At 41.4% G+C, this 17,091-nt stretch overlaps 1 protein-coding gene across 1 annotated transcript in view; it reads right to left on the bottom strand.

Annotated features, from left to right (window-relative positions):
* Positions 1 to 11,230, bottom strand: part of tle3a (TLE family member 3, transcriptional corepressor a) — a 28,981-nt gene extending 17,751 nt beyond the window's left edge. The window contains exons 1-7 of the mRNA XM_051135086.1: positions 10,814 to 11,230; positions 10,175 to 10,333; positions 9,433 to 9,533; positions 8,355 to 8,418; positions 6,867 to 6,911; positions 594 to 656; positions 326 to 430 (exon numbers count right to left, since the gene is read on the bottom strand). Coding sequence (XP_050991043.1) covers positions 326 to 430; positions 594 to 656; positions 6,867 to 6,911; positions 8,355 to 8,418; positions 9,433 to 9,533; positions 10,175 to 10,198 — 402 coding nt within the window. The 5' untranslated portion in view covers positions 10,199 to 10,333; positions 10,814 to 11,230. The remainder of the gene's footprint in view (positions 1 to 325; positions 431 to 593; positions 657 to 6,866; positions 6,912 to 8,354; positions 8,419 to 9,432; positions 9,534 to 10,174; positions 10,334 to 10,813) is intronic.
* Positions 11,231 to 17,091: the final 5,861 nt, after the last annotated feature.

Here is a 17,091-nt window from a genome sequence, read left to right as displayed (position 1 = left end):
CCTTGGCTGGGATCGTTTATAACCGCATTTGGGATCGTTTGCCGCATTTAAACTGTATTTTGGAAGTTCAAGCTTGGGGCACCATAGCAGTCCATTATATGGAGAAAAATCCTAAAATCCTAAAATGTTTCCCTCAAAAAACATACTTTCTTTACGACTGAAGAAAGAAAGACATGAACATCTTGGATTACAAGGGTGTGAGTACACTATCTGTAATTTTTTGTTCTGGAAGTGGACTTCTTTAATAGGGTTCTTCTGCATGTACAACAATGCAGGTTTGCCCTGTTCTTAGGTTCAAATAAAGTAATTAAAGGGGTATACACACGGTGAGAGGCAGATTGGGAAGTCCACGTACCCCGATGATAGCATTCAGTTCGGTCATTGTCACTTGCTTTGCACGTTCAACAGCTTGTGCTACCTGCTGTTGGTGCTGCAACAGGAAGAGAAAACATGGTTAGATTTCAATGCAATGCATTACCAAATAGTTCTCAAATGATAATAGTAAATAGTACAATTAACGACAAAACATGGTTTGAGTGTCCTATAAAGCTTGAAAGGACTGGAAATGAGCTTGGAAATCACATAAAGCTCACCTCTTGTGACAGAAAAGGCATAATCTGGGCTAGAATCGCATTGAGCCTTTTGGCAATCTCGGTCTGGAAGAGAAAAAGAAAGAGGGAAAAGTTAAAAAAGGGTTAATTTACTTCTGTTAAAGTGCACCACTAAGTCTTTTTTAGCGTTTCCCAACGATTAAGCCAATTACCACGGCAATCAGAACCGCTTGACTCGGCACACTCCAAACTGCGTGATATTGACATGTGAAATATTTAAAACATTATGAGAGCCCAGGGGAGAGAGAGAGCACAGCTGCGATGAGTGTATACTCCAAACCACATGAAGAACGAGCCAGATACACTGGAGCCGTGTTAAGAGCAGCGCTACACTTCAGCTGCCATCATCAGCCTGCAGGTACAGTCTTCTACTAGCACACGAGACTTTCTTTTGCACTCCCGGCTTCACATTTACACCTCAGCCATTATCACCGCTGATATGTAATTGCACTAAAAAGAAAAAACCTGCAGAAGTAGTCTTTTTTTTTTTTCGCACGTCTTCGCAACAAAATGACTGCCAACTCCTGTTGTTTAGCAGATGTTAAATAATGCAGACAGTCCCTGAGGACATGTTGGAAGCAGACGAACGTGATAAAAGACTTTAGAGCTGACCACAAAAAAGCTGTTTTATAAATCCCAAATTTATGAATTTTCACCATCCAAAAATTGTACACACATGGTCTAAATAGCAGGCAGAGCCAAAGGATTTTCAGCATCTTTGAGCTTCAGTGCTACAGCAGAGTATAACAAAAAGCACATTATTTAATTAAAGTTAAACAATGCACAGATGATGTCTGTTGGAATACTGACACCTAACATTCATGTTACAAAGGAAGAGAAAATGTTCAGATCACAACAACGTGTCATTTCTGACTAATGAACAAAGGTGGATTACATCCAGACCTGTCAGGAGCTGAGGCCTATTTTGCCTTCTCCAGACCCCACCTTTTTCATTTTCTCAGCAACCCACCCCCAAGTCCCCCCTTCATCTAGCCCACCGCAGGGACCCGACCTTCATTCTCTCTCCACCCGCCTGACCGTTGCCATGGCAACTGTAGCCGAGCAGGCCCCATCTCCTATCGCGCGCCGATCATTATGCAAATGGTACCTCAGCTTGACCGTAACAGCCTGTAAAATCATATTACGTGCACACAGGCAGGTCATTAAATTGAATTTTCAGCCTGTCGATCGGATGAGTACCGCACGCGAACGGTGGATAAAAAGGCGAGCGATAGCAGAGGATGATGTGGGGTCGTTGTGAGAACACATGACAGTAAAAGGAGGGGTGGGGGCAAAGCCAGGGCTCTCCACCCGAAGGCTACACGCAGCTACAGTAGGATGTACTCCATCCCTCTTCCTTTCCATCATCAGACGCCAGCAGGAACACAGCACGGCCGACATCACAGCCTCTTCCAGTGATGAAAGGAGCTCACATCACAGGTCTGGCACTGGCTTTGACTGAGACCAAAGGAGAGGGGGAGGAAAGCCTCTGAAAAATAACTCGGCTACAGATACATCATCTATAGAATTTATGAGGCTCAGTTCAACCCAGGGCCAGAACGGAGCACAAACACATCACAGGGATTTCGGCTCTATTTTTCATTTCAATGGCAAACACGCAGCGCTGCGCCGACCAGGAAATTATTTATAACATATTGCCAAAATGCCAAGCGGTTGCAGGAGCCAGACACAATATTTTTTTTTACAAGATACTCCGTAACACACGAGAAAGTTTCGCTCTTTCCCATCAAAGGAATATAGACGTGTGTCGGGTCAAGCTATAGGCAAAATATGGTTGAGAAAAGTCCGGCAGACCTTATAACAACGACATGCAGAGCTAATATTAGTGTTTATCAAAAGCATGATGCTACATCAATATAAAAAAAAAATCCATGTCATTTAGGAAGGCACAATATATTTTTGACTACTGAAGTATGCCTTTCTTTCTTCAGTCGTAAAGAAATTATGCTTTTTGAGGGAAACATTTCAGAAACTATCTCCACATAGTGGACTTTAATGGTGCCCATGAGTTTGAATATCCAAAATGCAGTTTAAATGCAGCTTCAAAGGGCTCTAGACTATCCCAGCCAAGGAATAAGGGTCTTATCTAGTTAAAAACGATCTGTAATTTTCTAAAAAAACAAAACAAAAAAAAACAAAAAAAAAAAACAAAATAAATAAATAAATAAATAAAAATTAAAATACTTTTTAACTTCAAATGCTCGTCTTGTCTAGCTCTGCCATGCAAAACATTTTTCGACATACCCTAACTGTACTGACCCGAAATACACAGAGTACACACACGCATCACAGGGCTAGACAAGATAAGCATTTGAGGTTAAAAAGTATATAAATTTAGTTTTTTTAGAAAATGACAGATAATTTCGCTAGATAAGACCCTTATTCCTCATTTAAACTGCATTTTGGAATTTAGAAAATCCATAGAAGTCCACCATATGAAGAGAAATCCTGAAATGTTTTCCTCAAAAAACATTTCATTTACTACTAAAGAAAGAAAGGCACTTTACATTTGATGACAACGGGGTGAGTACATTATCTGTACATTTTTGTTCTGGAAGTGAACTTCTCCTTTAAGTGCAGAATAATGACCCAATGGTTAAAATAAATGAAAGCATAAAAACTAAAGCATGAGTAAAAATAATCAAAAATCAAACTACACTGTGGCATCCCAAATCAGCTTTATACATTCTTGAAAGTTATAGTCGAACTTGGTGTGGCACGACTGAGTGTTACATTTCACCAAATCAACAGGATCAAAGCAGGGTACCAGTTTAGCTTTCAGACACCCAACTACACTCTGGAAAAAAAACTACAAGAAGAATGCATCAACAAAAATGCTGGTTGAAAAGCCAGCTCAGTGTATAATCCTTATTTGCCGAGATAAACCGCGTCAATAGCAGCCTAACATTTGACAGGATTTGCTGAGAGGCCTGGAGAGCATCGAACACATTCCTTAAGGGCTTAACGCGACGTTGACAGCTGGCCGAGTGAGGTCAAGGGTTGCCTTATCTGACACTCACTCCAAAGCATCATGCTTTATCTTGCAAAAACAATCCCGCTGTCGGGGGAAAACATGTCCGACGGCGGTGACGTACGCAAAAAGCCGGCATACGCTGTGCGTAATGTATGAATCTATGATGAAAGCCGTGCTGTGCATTGAGCTGGACAAGCAGAGCTTTTAGCTACAACTGCGGATAAAAATAGGATGTCACTTTAAGCAGATGAAAGCCTGCCTCTTAAGTGGCGAGCTTCACGCTCTGGTACACAATTACAGGTACTCGGACCTGTCTAGCACCATTTCAAGAGCACTCCAGGGCCAGGCTGTCAATGGCATGCTGAAAGCTATTTGTCTGTTGCCATCAGCGCCGGCGGAATAGAGTGAGACGCTGATGAGCATTGAATATAGAGGAAAACAACTGGCCCTTCCAGGCATGTGTCTCCATCACAAACAATACTTGACCTAGCCGGGTTGATGGGGCCCTGTATTCTGCTAGGGTGAGAGGGAGGTAATGCTCTCTGACAGCCTTGTGCTCAGTAGTAAAGGTGTAACAAGGTCTATATATGTGCGTGCTGGAGGTGAGCGCACGATCTTAACAGGGTTGTTAACTCACAGCGCTGTTGAGAACTGGCATTAAAATTTACCTGCATTGATCGGCGGCAGCAGAGCCGCATGGGTGGCTAGCTTCTGTTTTCTATTGTTGTTTGGCCGTCTCTCAAATACTCAGCCCTGTTACGACAGCCCTGCTCTATTATGCATATGTTTAGAGCGTCATTGTACAGGTTCACCTGGTTTCATGACCTAACCACCATAAACAGTGTGACGGAGCGGGCCTGTGTTTCCCAATCCTCCCTCCTCTTTAACAGAGGCTTTGTGTACTCACCTCACTGAGCCAGTCAGTTTGCTTTGGCTCACATAGAGAAGGACAATCCAGCAGTTAGCAAACACTTCCTAGGGCACCCCTTATAAATCATTTATCAGTGTCCCCGTGTCAAGCCGGGCCTGACTGGCTCAATCGGGGTCTGACAGCGAGGAGAGGGGAGGAGATTCCCTCGGAGTCTCACAACAGGTGAGAAAAACTCACAAAATAAGCCGCCTCAGTCATCACAGCGGCTCACTGACATGGAGCAGCTGCCATTACAGCTGCATTTCCTCCCTTGCTATGGCAGTCCGCAGGTATCAGACGCAGGCGTGCATCCTGAAATCCGCATTACGCCACGACTGTTTAAAATACAAAGCGCCCAGAGACGACCGAATGGAAGAGGAAACGGATTGCCTGACGGTTGGAATTAAATCCTCAGAGCTGAGAATAATGGGGTACGGATCCTGCAATCTTCGCTAACTCAGTTGGTTAACCGCTCCCCCGCCTGGCATCCACTCCTGGGTTCAGTTTAACCCAGATCAACAGACCGGGATAAAAGGGTGTGATCTGCGTTGTTTGCTTACGAACACCATTACCTCCCTCCTCTTTAGCAGGTTAGAGGCAACGCTGGATGAATTATTCAATAGTGCATCCATGGGCTCTGTGGCGGTTCCTGATAAAAGTCAAGGCGCTAAAATGGATCAGTCGATTAACCCGTTTACACAAGGCCAGCCCTCCCACCCTGCATCCTTTTACTCCTTTTCTCTCACTTCTCTGTCCCTCAGCTGCCAGTTGGGAGATAAGTGGTTAACAGGAGGTATCGCAGGGGCAAGGGGCCTGACAGACAGAGGAGTGCAGAGACTCACACTGTGGACACTGATGGATCGCCATCCACCAGCTCCTCCCTGATGCCATTAACCTTCATGAGGTGGAGAAGGGGAGCAGGCTGAGGGAGCTGGGTTGTCTCTGAGGTGGCCTAACTACATCTGGTGCACTGCACAATCTCATTATTATCTGGGGGACAGGAAATGTTAGATGCGTCACAATATTGTCAGGATATATCAGATTAGTCTTTGTAAATACGGTGAAAGTGAACCCTAAATTTGAAGGACAGTTTAAAAAGTGCACTTATCACGTGCAGTCAAATGACAAAAAAATATTCAGAATGAATTATTTAACTTTATCATATTTCATTTCTGCAAAGGAGTGGAAAATATGTTCAAATACTCCATTTAATTTCAAAGAGCATTACATAAACATTATTTCATAAATAAATCTTTAAAATATGTAATTTTTGGATTTAGTAAAACACACACAGATGTAGCAGAAAACATCTGAGTCATGTTTACATTTTTTTCTGTCACTGGCCATATTTCTAACCTTGGAATCATGACTTAATGTATGAATCAGAGGAAGAAAGGAATTATGTCTTTGTGGCAGTTTTTCTGTTCTTAAGGGATCAAAGACTTTTTGACGTTACAACAACGGTTGAAAGCAAAAATTCTGAAATGCACATCATATTTTGTGAGAGAGTGTGACATGCTAAATTATTTTTGAAATCAGCACCCAGAAATTAGTTTAAAAAAAAAAAAAAAAAAAAATTGGATTTCTTTCAGCAAATATGATGCGGAGTGGTATATTAGTTGCTAATAATATGAAAATAGTTGATTAGTCAGTGCTGTGCACGGATAACGGATATTTGTCAGGGATGTCATTGTAAAAAACTATTTCTGGGAGGAAAAACTGAAAAATGGCAGAGGCGGGAAAAAGGTCACAACACAATTTGCCCAGCGCTTCAAAGAAGGTCATAATAGGTCATACAGCTTTATGTGGCCATGTTCTAGCTTTAGGCACTTATTGGAAAAGACATGGAATATCTGATTAAAACAAAGAGATAAACAACCAATTAATCGATTATCAAAAATACGTTAGTTGCAGGGTAGGGTAAAAATTGATTGGAAGGGATGAATTTACAGTGTTCTATTTTCCCTTAGCGTTATATTATGAAGGGTGTCTTAAATGTGCTGACATAATAGGGACTCCTCAGACTCTGCTCCCTTTAGTCATTAAATCACACGGACCCTCCTGCCAAAGTCCTGACTTTAATCTTATCAAAGCTGTCTGACCACACTCTACTCAGCACAAGCAGGAAAAGAGACTTGACTCAGTGTGTGTGTGCTTGTAATGTCCTGACTTCTAGCCTGATTCTAACTGCTGCTCAAAAGAACAGTCTTTCTCTCATCATCTCTACGGAGTGCACTTCACTTGTTTCCTAACACACCAGTGTGACTGCATTGACTGACGTCTACACACACAGCGCACAGATCCTCTGTGACTCAGAGATTGTGTGAACAGGGATCAAAAGGCTACATACCTGTTTGTGCATTTCAATGTTCAGCCCATAGGACATCTCATAGTACTGAAAGAAAGAGAAATGAAAAATACTCAGTTTTTTTTTTTTATTCAATCCGAGCCACATCAAACATTTTCACCTCACATCAGAGAGCAGGGAAAAGAAAGTCAGATTCTAGCGAAACATGAGGGGGAAAAGAGGAGAACAGGCTTTTGATGCGCACTTCAAAATCATGTCCCATAACAGTGTCTCATATCTGCACAGCTTCTCCTTCTTTGTATGATACAGATGAAAGTACACAGTGGAAATCCCACTTGGATGTAAGATCAGAGATCCCACACGTTTTGACCAATAAAATCTAATATACACCCCATAAATCTTAGTCATTTAAAATAATAATAATAATAATAATAATAATGAGGATAATTTCTTACAAAGTGCTATTTCTAGCAAAAAAAAAAGTTGGAGCCAGAAAACACAGGAATAAAATAAAAAAAAATAAACATTATCAAATTTCATGTTTTTCCCAGGAATAAAAGAATCTTAAAAAAAAAAAAAAAAAAAAAAAAAAAAGAAGAAGAAAAGAAAAAACTCTTTTTTTCCTAATAAAACCTAATATTTTTTTTAAAAAATTGTAACAATAATAAAAAGGAGATTAAACACCCCCTGATTACAGTGCAGTCCCGCAAGTCTAGATTCTGACACTATCAAGTCAAACAGTCAGCGTGGGGATTCTACATGGTGTTTACCTAACCTCTCCTCCTCCCTTTCTGACTGACATGCTTTTTCCTGTGAATGGAATGTTTAACTAGCGTCCCTGGGTATTGGTTAAAGTCATGGCTCGCGTGTTTACACAAGATAAGAGAATACACTTCCACAGTTTAACCTTGTTTAGTTACACCACGAAAAGCTTTGTTTTTCCTCTCCCTATCATAAATCCTCACACGAGGCTGTTTTGATCTCTTGAACGTCTACGATTGAATTTAGAGCTTTGGTGTTGTGTAAATGATTAAGCTTGTGATTAAGATTAACACTGAATTTATGTAGCCGTTTGTTTGTGCGTAAAATCTGGTTATCAAAGACAGCGTTGCAGAGACTTTGGATTTCTGCAGCGATCGAGTATTTTCCCACAGACGCCTCTGGCACTCCTCCATCACCCCTCACCCAATTTACGGCCATGCATTTGTCTGAGAGCAGCGTCTCCTTGGAGAATAATCAGATCCACACACAGAGGGAGGTAGAGCGAAGGGGGAGAACAGAGGGGGAGTGAGAAGAGGGGACAATGCTGTGGTCATTGACCCCTACGGCTAAGGGGTGGTGTATGAAAGGGCCCGAGGCTAAGAGCAGTCAGTCAGGGCCCTTTAATAAAGCAGGAGGCTGAACTAAAAGCACCAGAGGGGGTTTCACAAACACATTCTAAAACACACACATACAGAGAGACACGCAACTAGACATCTACCTTCACCCCAGCTACTAGCTAATGGCAGCTTACATATTGGCTAATCTTACCATGACATAATGGCGCTGCATCTCTGTCTTCTCATTGGCCAGCTTGTCGTACTCCACTTTAAGACTGCGAGGAAAACAAAACACATCAGTTACTGAACAGACATGCGTATTAACTGCTTAAGCTAAACAAACACATCAACATTTTACAGGAGTATGTTATGAATTCATAAATCAATTTTAACATTTTAAACTAAGAATGCAATGATATTAAAATTCATGATGATAAAAATAAATATTTTCGCAGCACAAAGCCAGTCATAAGGGTCAATATTTTGAAATTGAGATTTATACATCATCTTAAATGTAAATAAGCTTTTTAATGTATGGTCTGTGAGAAAAAATAAAAATAAAAATAAAAACACTGAGAAAATCACCTTTAAAGTTGTCCAAATGAAGTTCTTAGAAATGCATATTACTAATCAAAAATTATTTTTTGATATATTTACAGTAGGAAATTAACAAAATATCTTCATGAAACATTTTTACTTAATATCGTAATGATTTTTGGCATAAAAGAAAAACAATTTTGACCCATACAATGTATTTTTGGCTATTGCTACAAACATACCCGTGCTACTTAACAGTGGTTTTGTGGTCCAGGGTCATATATTATCAAATACAAATATTATTTTCACACTTGAGCCAAAACAATATAATGGTTGATATTAAAAATATAAATATAAAAAATTAAATTAGTTCAAATTTTGTAATGCTAAAGTTAATTCAGGCATAAAAACCTCATTCACTAAAATTTACTAAAGAAAAAAAAACCTGAATGAAATGACAAACTAAATTTTAAGTCCTGTTGTAACAGGAAAACAAAAATTGTAGTTTTAAAGGTTAAATATCCACTGTAATCAAGCACTTATTAACATTTTTAGATACAATTAATTATCCATGACACCACCGATATAGTGCCGATACATTGTGCATCTCTACCTCTAAAACTTTTAGCGCACACACATTTTTTTTAAACATGAATTAGATTTAGCTCTCCTCCCTTTTGCCTGTGAAACACAATTAGGCGAAGCGGTAATTGTACAAGCTACTTTACGGGCATATAACTGTAAATTATTACCTGTGATACTGGGCTTGCAGGAACTGAAATTCGTCTTTGATCCTGTCACAGGACTCCGCCACTGTGAATTTGAAGCCTGGCTGACCAGGCTGGTGGGGCGCCTGAAAGACAGCCATCACATCAATCAAACTCAATTACATCCTCAGAGAACCAAATTTGTTTTCCACCGACTGCAGAGCGAGGCTCTAATGCATTCTGGGCCCTGGGAGAGCAGCTCTAATATTTCAGCCTGAATGAGGGCTGGGGTGACATCCACGCTACAGTGACATCTGGGAGATAGCTGGAGCACCAGTAGCATTCTGACAAAAGAGGCGGGGGAATCTTTACAGTTCTGGCTCTGCCGTTTTAGTGCCTCACATAAACACCGGCGGGAGAAATGGGGTCGCCTCGCATGGATGGGTCTGAGCGTGCCAAACTGCGCCTGTAAAAATGCTGTTGTTTTCAGCCAACCAGGTGCTCGTGAAAAATAAAACACGAAAACGTACTAGAGAACAAAGACGATTTCTTTACCATTCAACGTGCTTTATTGACAAGAGGCGTTAGGGGGTTTTACCCCACTTGACTGTGCTTTTTGCACTTCAAAGCGTTATCACAGGCACCAGGGCTTAGCAAATCAAATGAAGGTGCACATCATGCACATCAGGATGTCGTTCGTCATGGACGGGCGGCTCTGCCCTTGCTCTCCAGCTAAACTGATGCAGATGTAGCAATTATGTTCCATATCAGTTCAAGATGCACTTACCGGATGCCGGCCCTGTGGATACATCTTGAAATGTATCCTTTATTTATTGGAGGTCTATTTGGTGGGGGGTGTCCACTGGCACGCCACTGTACTGTAAAAATCAGCCGGACACGAAGCCCACTGGACGCTGGGGGCAAAAATCCTCTCAGATCTCTGCCGCTGGAACCCAAACAATGAAAAATAAACAAACAGACGAGGAGGAGACCGTTACATTCAAACAGAGGGTTAAAATGACGGTTGGAAATTTAAACTTGCGGTTGAGAGGAACTCTATAAGAGCGTTAATAACGTATTTTCACCTGCACTTTTAAAAACAACTCAGTTCATTGTGTTTGGGGGGAGAAAAAAAAAACTACGCGCGGAGCGATCGAGCGAAACGACAGCTTCTCTACTATAAAAGCAAAACAAGACAAATAATAATAAAAAAAATGTGTTTTTCTTTGTTTTGCAACTGATACTGTGACAGAAGCTCATCTAGCACTTCACATTACTTGAAAGAAACCGAATAAGAAGCCCGTAAATGAGTCGACAAAGTGATAAGTGAGGAGCTCAGTCAGTGTGTGAGTGTGAGAAGCGCTTCAAGTCTTGCTTGGTTGGATAACAAGCTATTGTCGTTAGCTAACCTGCTAGTCCACTGTACCTGTCTTTGTGCGTCCGAGCTGCCGAATTGCTTCCACGCTTCCAGTAACTTCTGAAATGTTAATCACCGCTTCAATATCTGAGAGAAAGATATGGTTCCTGGTGGACGCGAACGGTGGCGAACATCTCTAGTCCGCTCGCTTTACTCGGTGAGAGATCAGCTTCTCCGAAGCAAAGAAATAAAGAGACGCCAAACTCCACGGCGCGGGAAAAAATGTTCGTGTAATCCCCAGAAAACACTGGCAAAAATATACTTCCGAATTTGACGAGGTTTGGAACGTTTAAAAGTGTAACGTTGTACTTCTTCGCTGCTCGAGCATTTCCCCTTCGTCCAGCAATGCAACCCTGTGCCACACACAGACAGTCTACTGACACGAGGGCTGAGCCACTGCGAGAGCACCTCCTGCTAGCCAATCAGATGAGAGAACCCAGAGTTTTGCCCTACCGGCCAATCGCACGGTCTTGTCCCCACGTGGGGACTGCATCCTGATGCATGACATCATACTCGCCATTTTAGATCAGAACAGGTAGCTCGTAATGCAGCCGTTGAACATTTCTAGGTATTTTTGAACAAAGTGGTCCGATGTCACAGTGAATGTCTTTGTTTGGAGATATAATACAGTCACAGTATAGACGCGGGCGTCGTTCTGAGCGGAAAAAACATGACAAAAATCACGATTATTTATTATTTATGTCGGTTAAAACGCTAATGTTTACATAGAGTAAGTCAGCTTTCTGCCTTGCAGTTTTTAAGAGGACAACAATATATACACACACGTATTATATTAAAGTTCTTGAGGTGTTGTTTTGTGTACATCTGACTTATTTAAAACGCAACAATTTAAAATTGGCGTATATAACACGTCATAATTTGCCTAGATCTATTTTGGAACAGTTGTAAAATTGCATTTTCCTATTTGAATAATGCGGGTTAAATCGGTGTTTACAAAAGGACATTGTTTTTCCGATTTCTCGAGCTTAGTGTCCCGTTCATAACGTAATTTAGCACCCCATCCTGTACATTTATACGAATATGACCTATCATCAAGATGGACAGATAGCTAGCGTTGGGAATACGATGATTGTTCAGGTTTGATCTCCGTGAACAACGGCCATGTCTGAACTCAGAAGAAGCGCCCAATCCTGTGCAGTTTCTTCTGCTGCACCCACGTGGGATCCCTTTGCGGCTTTACAGCTTCTCAGCCAATCGCAGCGCGGCGCTCATATTCTCTCGACTGCAATTGGACAGTAAAGGTTAAGGCTGTCATTCAAGAAGGTTTGTTGTCAATCAATACCACGCGGGGTCAAGCGCTGACAAATGCCTGTGCTTCTCGCTCTTCTGCCCGTGAATAGTGCCTGGAATGGCTGCTTAATTAGCTTCGAATGGCTTTTCTTTCCAGTTCAAACAATCTGTTACTACCACGTGGTAATGAGAGCCTTACATAAAACAAAGGAGCAAAGGAGCATGCAAACACTTAATAACATTAAAAAAAATCCCTTCACTCATAATCACATGTTACCCACATACCAATAAAGTCATATTAATGTCATTTACGTTTCCGTAAACTAAGAGATCTTAATGGCTAATAAGCCTACATCTAATTCTAATGTTTAAATTGCAAACATACTTTTAAAAGCAACTTCCAGACATATAGCATCATTATTACAGTATACATTATTTTTTCCTGTAAAAATAAAGAAAAAGTATGGTAAAACTATATATATATATATATATATATATATTATAAATCTTTTTTCTAAACCTGTTTACATCTTCCTAAATTTACATATTACATATTTTTTATATGTTTTTGAATACGCATACCGACATGCATAATCTACAACATGTAAACACCAGGGTGGTCTTTTTATGATTTTTAGAAGAAAAAAAAAAATTGCAATGCACCATGAATTTGCCTAATGTTTATTCCAGGTCTGGGACTACTTACAGCTCAGTGATGTGAAGTCTTTAGTATTTATGGACTGTGGTTTGGGTTTTGAATTGGGGGTGTCATGCATAGAGACACACGTCATGTTCTGTGGTTGGCCTGTGACTGATACTCTCGATTCTGTCCATCCTTTTGATAAAAAAAAAAAAAAATCAGGAGGTGCTTATCAGGGCTGTTCTTTTGGCTGAAAGAGAAACAGAATGTATGTGTGTGTGTGGGTGTCAGAACTGGCAGACTAATCTCTCCCAGGCAACCCCCCCATCCCGCTCAATAGAAAGTGCTTGGATTTAGAGCAACAAAAGACTAGGCCTAACCCCAGGGAGAAGGCCAGGGCCCCTCCACCCACGCAGACCTCCTCACTGTTTATTTACATGGAAACCCCAGCCACTGTGAAGCTCCCACCCCCCAGAATTTACACATGCCACTATTTGCAGAGGTGCTTTTAATTCTTCGCAGAACAAGGATCGCCCGCCCCGCTCTCAACCTGATCTGCTGCCCGGTTCCCACACGTTCACACACAACCTAAACAAGCAGGCCGCCCTCAAACGTTTGAGTAACAATGTGTGCACAGATTCCAGTTATTCAGGTCGTCTTGTGTGTTTTGATGTTTCTCCCTCTTGCCATTATAGATGGCTCTTTCGTGTTCTGGCTCAGCCGTTGTTAAACATACAGTATAATGCCAGTTCATAAGGAGGCTATACATCTTGTGAGCCCCATTAATGTTTGTACGCTGAAAACGAGGCACAGATAAATTGTTGAAACTGCACCAGCATCCATCACCATCCGATTGGTGCCTTATGCAGATTGCTCAGTATGTGGTCATTAATGTGACGCATATAAAAAGCAAGGGTGAAATGTAAACTCTCAGCCCATAAATGAGTAATGCGGCACACTCTCCGCCATATTCAATCGGGAAGGTTCCTGCTCGTGGAGCATAAAATGGGGGGCTTATTTCTGCGATGAGTGAGTATTGTGCCGCGGTGCTGTCTCCGGGGCACTGACATGCTTGTGCTTTGGTACCTAAAAGCCAGAAGAACAGAGAGTGCAATCACACACACACAAGCATTCCAAGCCCACAATGGGCCCAGTGTGTGGTGAAGGGAATTGAATGGCCCACAGTGTATCAGGGTGACTCGTCAGGCTGTAATCAATGCAAACAGGATGAAAGGCCTTATCAAAAGGGACAAATGCAGACATGAACAGTGTCGCCAAACAAAAAGGGATGGAGCCGTTGGCAGAGGCTCCCGTCCAGGCTGAATGCAGCCAGCAGCGGGGAAACAGAGCCAATTACTACTCTGAAATTCTAATTCTCTGACATCAACAGCCACTCATTGATATCTTAAAGCCTCAAGTACAGGCATTAGCACTACGCACGGCAAGCGAACGGAAATGCTTTGTCTCTGCGTCGCACTGTACACAAATTGAGAATGACACAATCTTACAGTACGGTCACATTTTGTGTGGGAAGCCCATTATAATGTAGAGTTGTATGAAGCACCACTCACACAAGTCACTTTCAAATCATGCAGGATTTCATCCTCATGCGAAACTCCCCATCACAACTTTATATTTACACTACCAGTCAAAAGTTTATGAACAGCAGGAAGTCTCTTCTGCTCACCAAGCCTAAGTACAGCAAAATAGTACATTTTTTAAATATATATACTATTTAAAATCATTGTTTTCTATTTAAATATATATATTAAATTGTAATTTTTATCTTTGATTTCAAAGCTGAATTTTTAGCATCATTACTCCAGTCACATGATCCTTCAGAAATCATTCTAATATTCTGATTTGCTGCTCAAATAACATTTATTATTATGTTGAAAACAGCTGAGTAGAATTTTTCAGGTTTCTTCGATGAACAGAAAGTTCATAAGAACAGCATTTATTTGAAATAGACATCTTTTGTAATATTATAAATATCTTTATCATCACTTTTGATCAATTTAAAGCATTCTTGCTAAATAAAAGTATTAATTTCTATAATTTCTACAAGCTTTGACTCCAAGCTTTTGAATGGTATAGTGCATATTGTTACAAAAGCTTTTTATTTTAGATAAATGCTGATGTTCTTTCTATTCATCAAAGAATCTTGAACAAAATGTACTCAACTATTTTAAATATTGCTGATAATAATAATAATAAAAATGTTTCTTGAACAGCATATCAGCATATTAGAATGATTTCTGAAGGATCATGTGACACTGAAGAATTTAGCTTTGATCACAGGAATAAATTACATTTCAAAATATATTCAAATAGTAAGCAGTTATTTTAAATAGTGAAAATATTTCTGCTTTTGCTGTATTTTGGATCAAATAAATGCAGGCTTGGTGAGCAGAAGAGACTTCTTTAAAAAAATAATACAAATCTTACTGTTCAAAAACTTTTGACTGGAAGTGTATACTTAAAAATAATGTCACTTTTTACTCTTAGTTTCATTTAATTTTCTGGTTGTCACTAATAAATGCGATCGGTCTCATTCCTCAGCGTTTTGATCTCACTTCAAGCCAAGATCTCGTTACACGCGAGTGTCTGAAAGGTACAGCTGCCTCGGCAATTTGCTGGAACCGCCAAGGGTGAAACGCTAGCAGAATGAACAGTAAAGATCCCCCCAAAACCTCTCAACCACAATGACCTTCTCACTGTGTTGTCGTAAAAATCAATAGCCCTGTCTACACTGGCTTTAGAAGAGGCCTAACGGCCAAAGAAACGCCTCACACACACACTCCCTCCGGCCCGCTAATATTTCACTACCAGTCAGATGGTCATTTTTTCCTCATTTGGAGGATCTGTTGAGAGTATATTCATATCCTCAGAGCAAGGGTTAATGCTATTCAGCCCGTGACAATAAAATGCTACAATGAGTCCCGTTTTGAGAACACAGCCGCATTAATGACTATTGTGCGCGGCGACTGACTCATCTGTCAAGAGGCTTGTATGCTCCCATTTACAAAGCCTCTCCTCCTCCATAATGGTAACGGCCATCATTTATTCCGCTCAGGCTGGCAGACTGTGTGATATCAAACCCTTGAAGTCTGACCTCCTGTCAGGCATTCTTAGCTACAAAAAGCTACTGAAAGCCTCTCTTGTGCCATTGTTGATTAGCAACCCATTAATACACAGCATCACGTAGCTTTAGGTTAACCGCAAACCAGCCACATGATGACACTTGAGAATGCATTTTTTTCTCCTGCGGAGGGATTTCAGTGTTGTTGTAAACACGTCGCGACCCCCTCCGCTCTCTTGTTAGCGTTAAACCCATGGCTGAAACAGCAAAAGGGCCCTCTGTTATCCGTGCTCCAGTCACATCTCACTCTGGGCCGGAGCAATGCCGTTAGATAATTGCTAGCGACACTTACTTCGGCATTTACATCAATTTCACAATGAGCCGCTAAAGTTCCCAGAGCCTTTCCTTTGAACTCCCAGAGCACGAACCGCTCTGTGTCTCTGCTGGATTCGTTCACTCTCATTAAAGCGGAGAGGGATTAGTCACTAGGAGGGAGATTTTAATGGGGTATTGTGTCATTATTATTCCACACTGATCAACAAGGCTCTCTCGCTCGCCACTGTCCCCCCCAAACTACCCCTACCGCAGATTCTCGCTGTCATAAACCTTAGCCCAAATTGTCCCCAAAGGATGAAAAGCACAATGGGCCATAACCAAGGTGTAAACCCACCACACCTTGCAAGATGATGCCATCAGCATCTTAAAGTTACTGGAAGCTGTTTTTCACACGCCTCCCCCTCTCTGTTGGAAACAGAAATCAGTTTGTGCCCGTGCGAGGGCGGGGGGCAGAAACCCCCCTTAAAGATTAATCCGATTCTAATTAGATTCTGCCTCTCCTGTATTTTCACACAAATCAACACTATCTGTTGTACATCTGCGAAGGTCTCGTTTCTTGCGGTAGCAGTTAGATAAAATCAATGGAGTGTGATTGATGTAAGCTTCGTGCCTGACAGTTCTGTGATGAATCTAAGCAAAACTAATTGTCTGACAGATTTCCAGCCCGTGCGCGCACGTCTGCAAGCGCCGAGCTGCTGGAAAGAGAGACAGCGGAGCATATTACAGGAACGTTGATGTGCATTATTTTGTAGATCACTTCAAGACTGCATGGAGATCTGTTGCCATGGGAACTGAAAGCCCAGTGGATTGTGGGTCAATCACGGGGAGACTTGTCTGAGCAGATAGAAGGGGGGAGTCGTCTGTCTGCAGCTGAGAACGCCACCCTCGAGGCGCGCTGCAGGTGGTTGACTGGGTCATCATGTCATCAATGTGCCAGAAACCATAGCAGGGAGCTTCAATATGTAAGCACGGAACAGC

The sequence above is a fragment of the Labeo rohita genome, chromosome 18 (assembly GCF_022985175.1).
Source record: "Labeo rohita strain BAU-BD-2019 chromosome 18, IGBB_LRoh.1.0, whole genome shotgun sequence".
NCBI lineage: Eukaryota > Metazoa > Chordata > Actinopteri > Cypriniformes > Cyprinidae > Labeo > Labeo rohita.
This window is presented reverse-complemented; position numbering and strand designations above follow the sequence as displayed.